Source organism: Acyrthosiphon pisum, chromosome A2 (assembly GCF_005508785.2).
Source record: "Acyrthosiphon pisum isolate AL4f chromosome A2, pea_aphid_22Mar2018_4r6ur, whole genome shotgun sequence".
NCBI classification, from domain to species: Eukaryota; Metazoa; Arthropoda; class Insecta; order Hemiptera; family Aphididae; genus Acyrthosiphon; species Acyrthosiphon pisum.
In genome coordinates, this window is record NC_042495.1 from 76,965,777 (window position 1) to 76,967,225 (window position 1,449).

The window sequence follows — 1,449 nt, forward strand, 5'->3', positions numbered from 1 at the left end:
TCTTATGTCGTAGTACCTCCGCTGGGAGGCCTCTAAACTCAGTCTAATCTGTCATTATTTATTTTTATTTTTATTTAATTCATCAATTGTTCTTATTGTTCTATTTTAGTAACAGATTGAATAAAAATCTTTTAATAACAAAAAAAAAAAAAAACCATTATTTATCCTTAATTAGTTAAATTCATAAATTCATATTTAATTATCAAGCCGTTTAAAAATGTTGAAAAGAACACTCATAAAAAGTGAAAAATTGGGCTGATAACTTATAAATATTTTATTATTGGGCCGAAATTTCTGTTTTCCGAGGCTAATATTTATTCCCAGTCCGCCCTTGTATTTGTAATACCAATATCATATTTTTTCTTATACATTTAATTGAATTATATTAATATTAGTGAACTAAATTTAAATGTATTTGTAATTTATAAAACTATGAATTTGCATATGAAACACTGTATTCCAGTTAACGATAAATTGGAAAAATAGAGAACAACATCTAAGTTTAAACCCTAGTAATTAGTAAATTGAATAGGCCGTGTATTACAATGATGTATTACTAATCAAAATTGTAATATACAAAATTATTAATTATTACTTTGCATAAGGTAATATATTTAGTAGGGATATATTTAAAGTTTTTAATTTTAATAATAATTTTTTTTATGGGTCTTCAGCAAGAATTGGAGGAGCATCATTAATTGTTGGAATTACTAAAATAGCACAAAGAGTATCAGAACTAGCAAGACAACAAAGTAATGATGAAGAGTTATTTCTTACAGAAGCTCCTGAAAACTTTTTTGATCCTATAATGTCTACTCTTATGGTAGACCCGGTAATTTTGCCTTCGAGCAAAATGAATGTCGACCGATCTACTATAGCAAGGTATATATAGTTCATTCATTTTTCTTTTTATACTAATTGAAACTGTTGGTTATATCTTTTTTTTTATATTAGACATTTATTAAGTGATCAGACCGATCCATTTAATCGTTCTCATTTGACTATGGATATGGTAATAACAAATACCGAATTGAAAAATCAAATTGACGAATGGATTAAAATCAAAAAATCAAAAAAATGAAAAGTTAAAGTTACAATTTTCAAAAAACATTTACAATATTAGGTAATGAAGTATGTATAAGTAATACTAAAATGTAAGAATAATATTTATTTTCCAGGGACCCTCCATTAAAAAAAAAATATTGTTTTTGTTAGTTTCATATAATTAAGGTATTATTATGAATTATAAATTTTTAATATATGGACTATTGGTGTATAATAATTTCATAATAAGTACATACTATTGTTATTAATGAACGCTAATTGTTTTTGTTGTCTGTATATATATATATTTGAATTGTGGCATATATATTATATATAGTTCAATGAAACAATACTATAATTATTATTTGTCCACGGTTCAAGTGTAAAGAGATAATATAAGAATGT

At 24.4% G+C, this 1,449-nt stretch overlaps 1 protein-coding gene across 1 annotated transcript in view; it reads left to right on the forward strand.

The window, feature by feature from the left end:
* LOC100159631 (ubiquitin conjugation factor E4 A) overlaps nt 1-1,268 on the forward strand; it is a 19,354-nt gene extending 18,086 nt beyond the window's left edge. The window contains exons 13-14 of the mRNA XM_001942838.4: nt 675-882; nt 955-1,268. Of these exons, the coding sequence (XP_001942873.2) occupies nt 675-882; nt 955-1,081 (335 nt within the window). The 3' untranslated portion in view covers nt 1,082-1,268. The remainder of the gene's footprint in view (nt 1-674; nt 883-954) is intronic.
* The last annotated feature ends 181 nt before the right edge of the window (nt 1,269-1,449 follow it).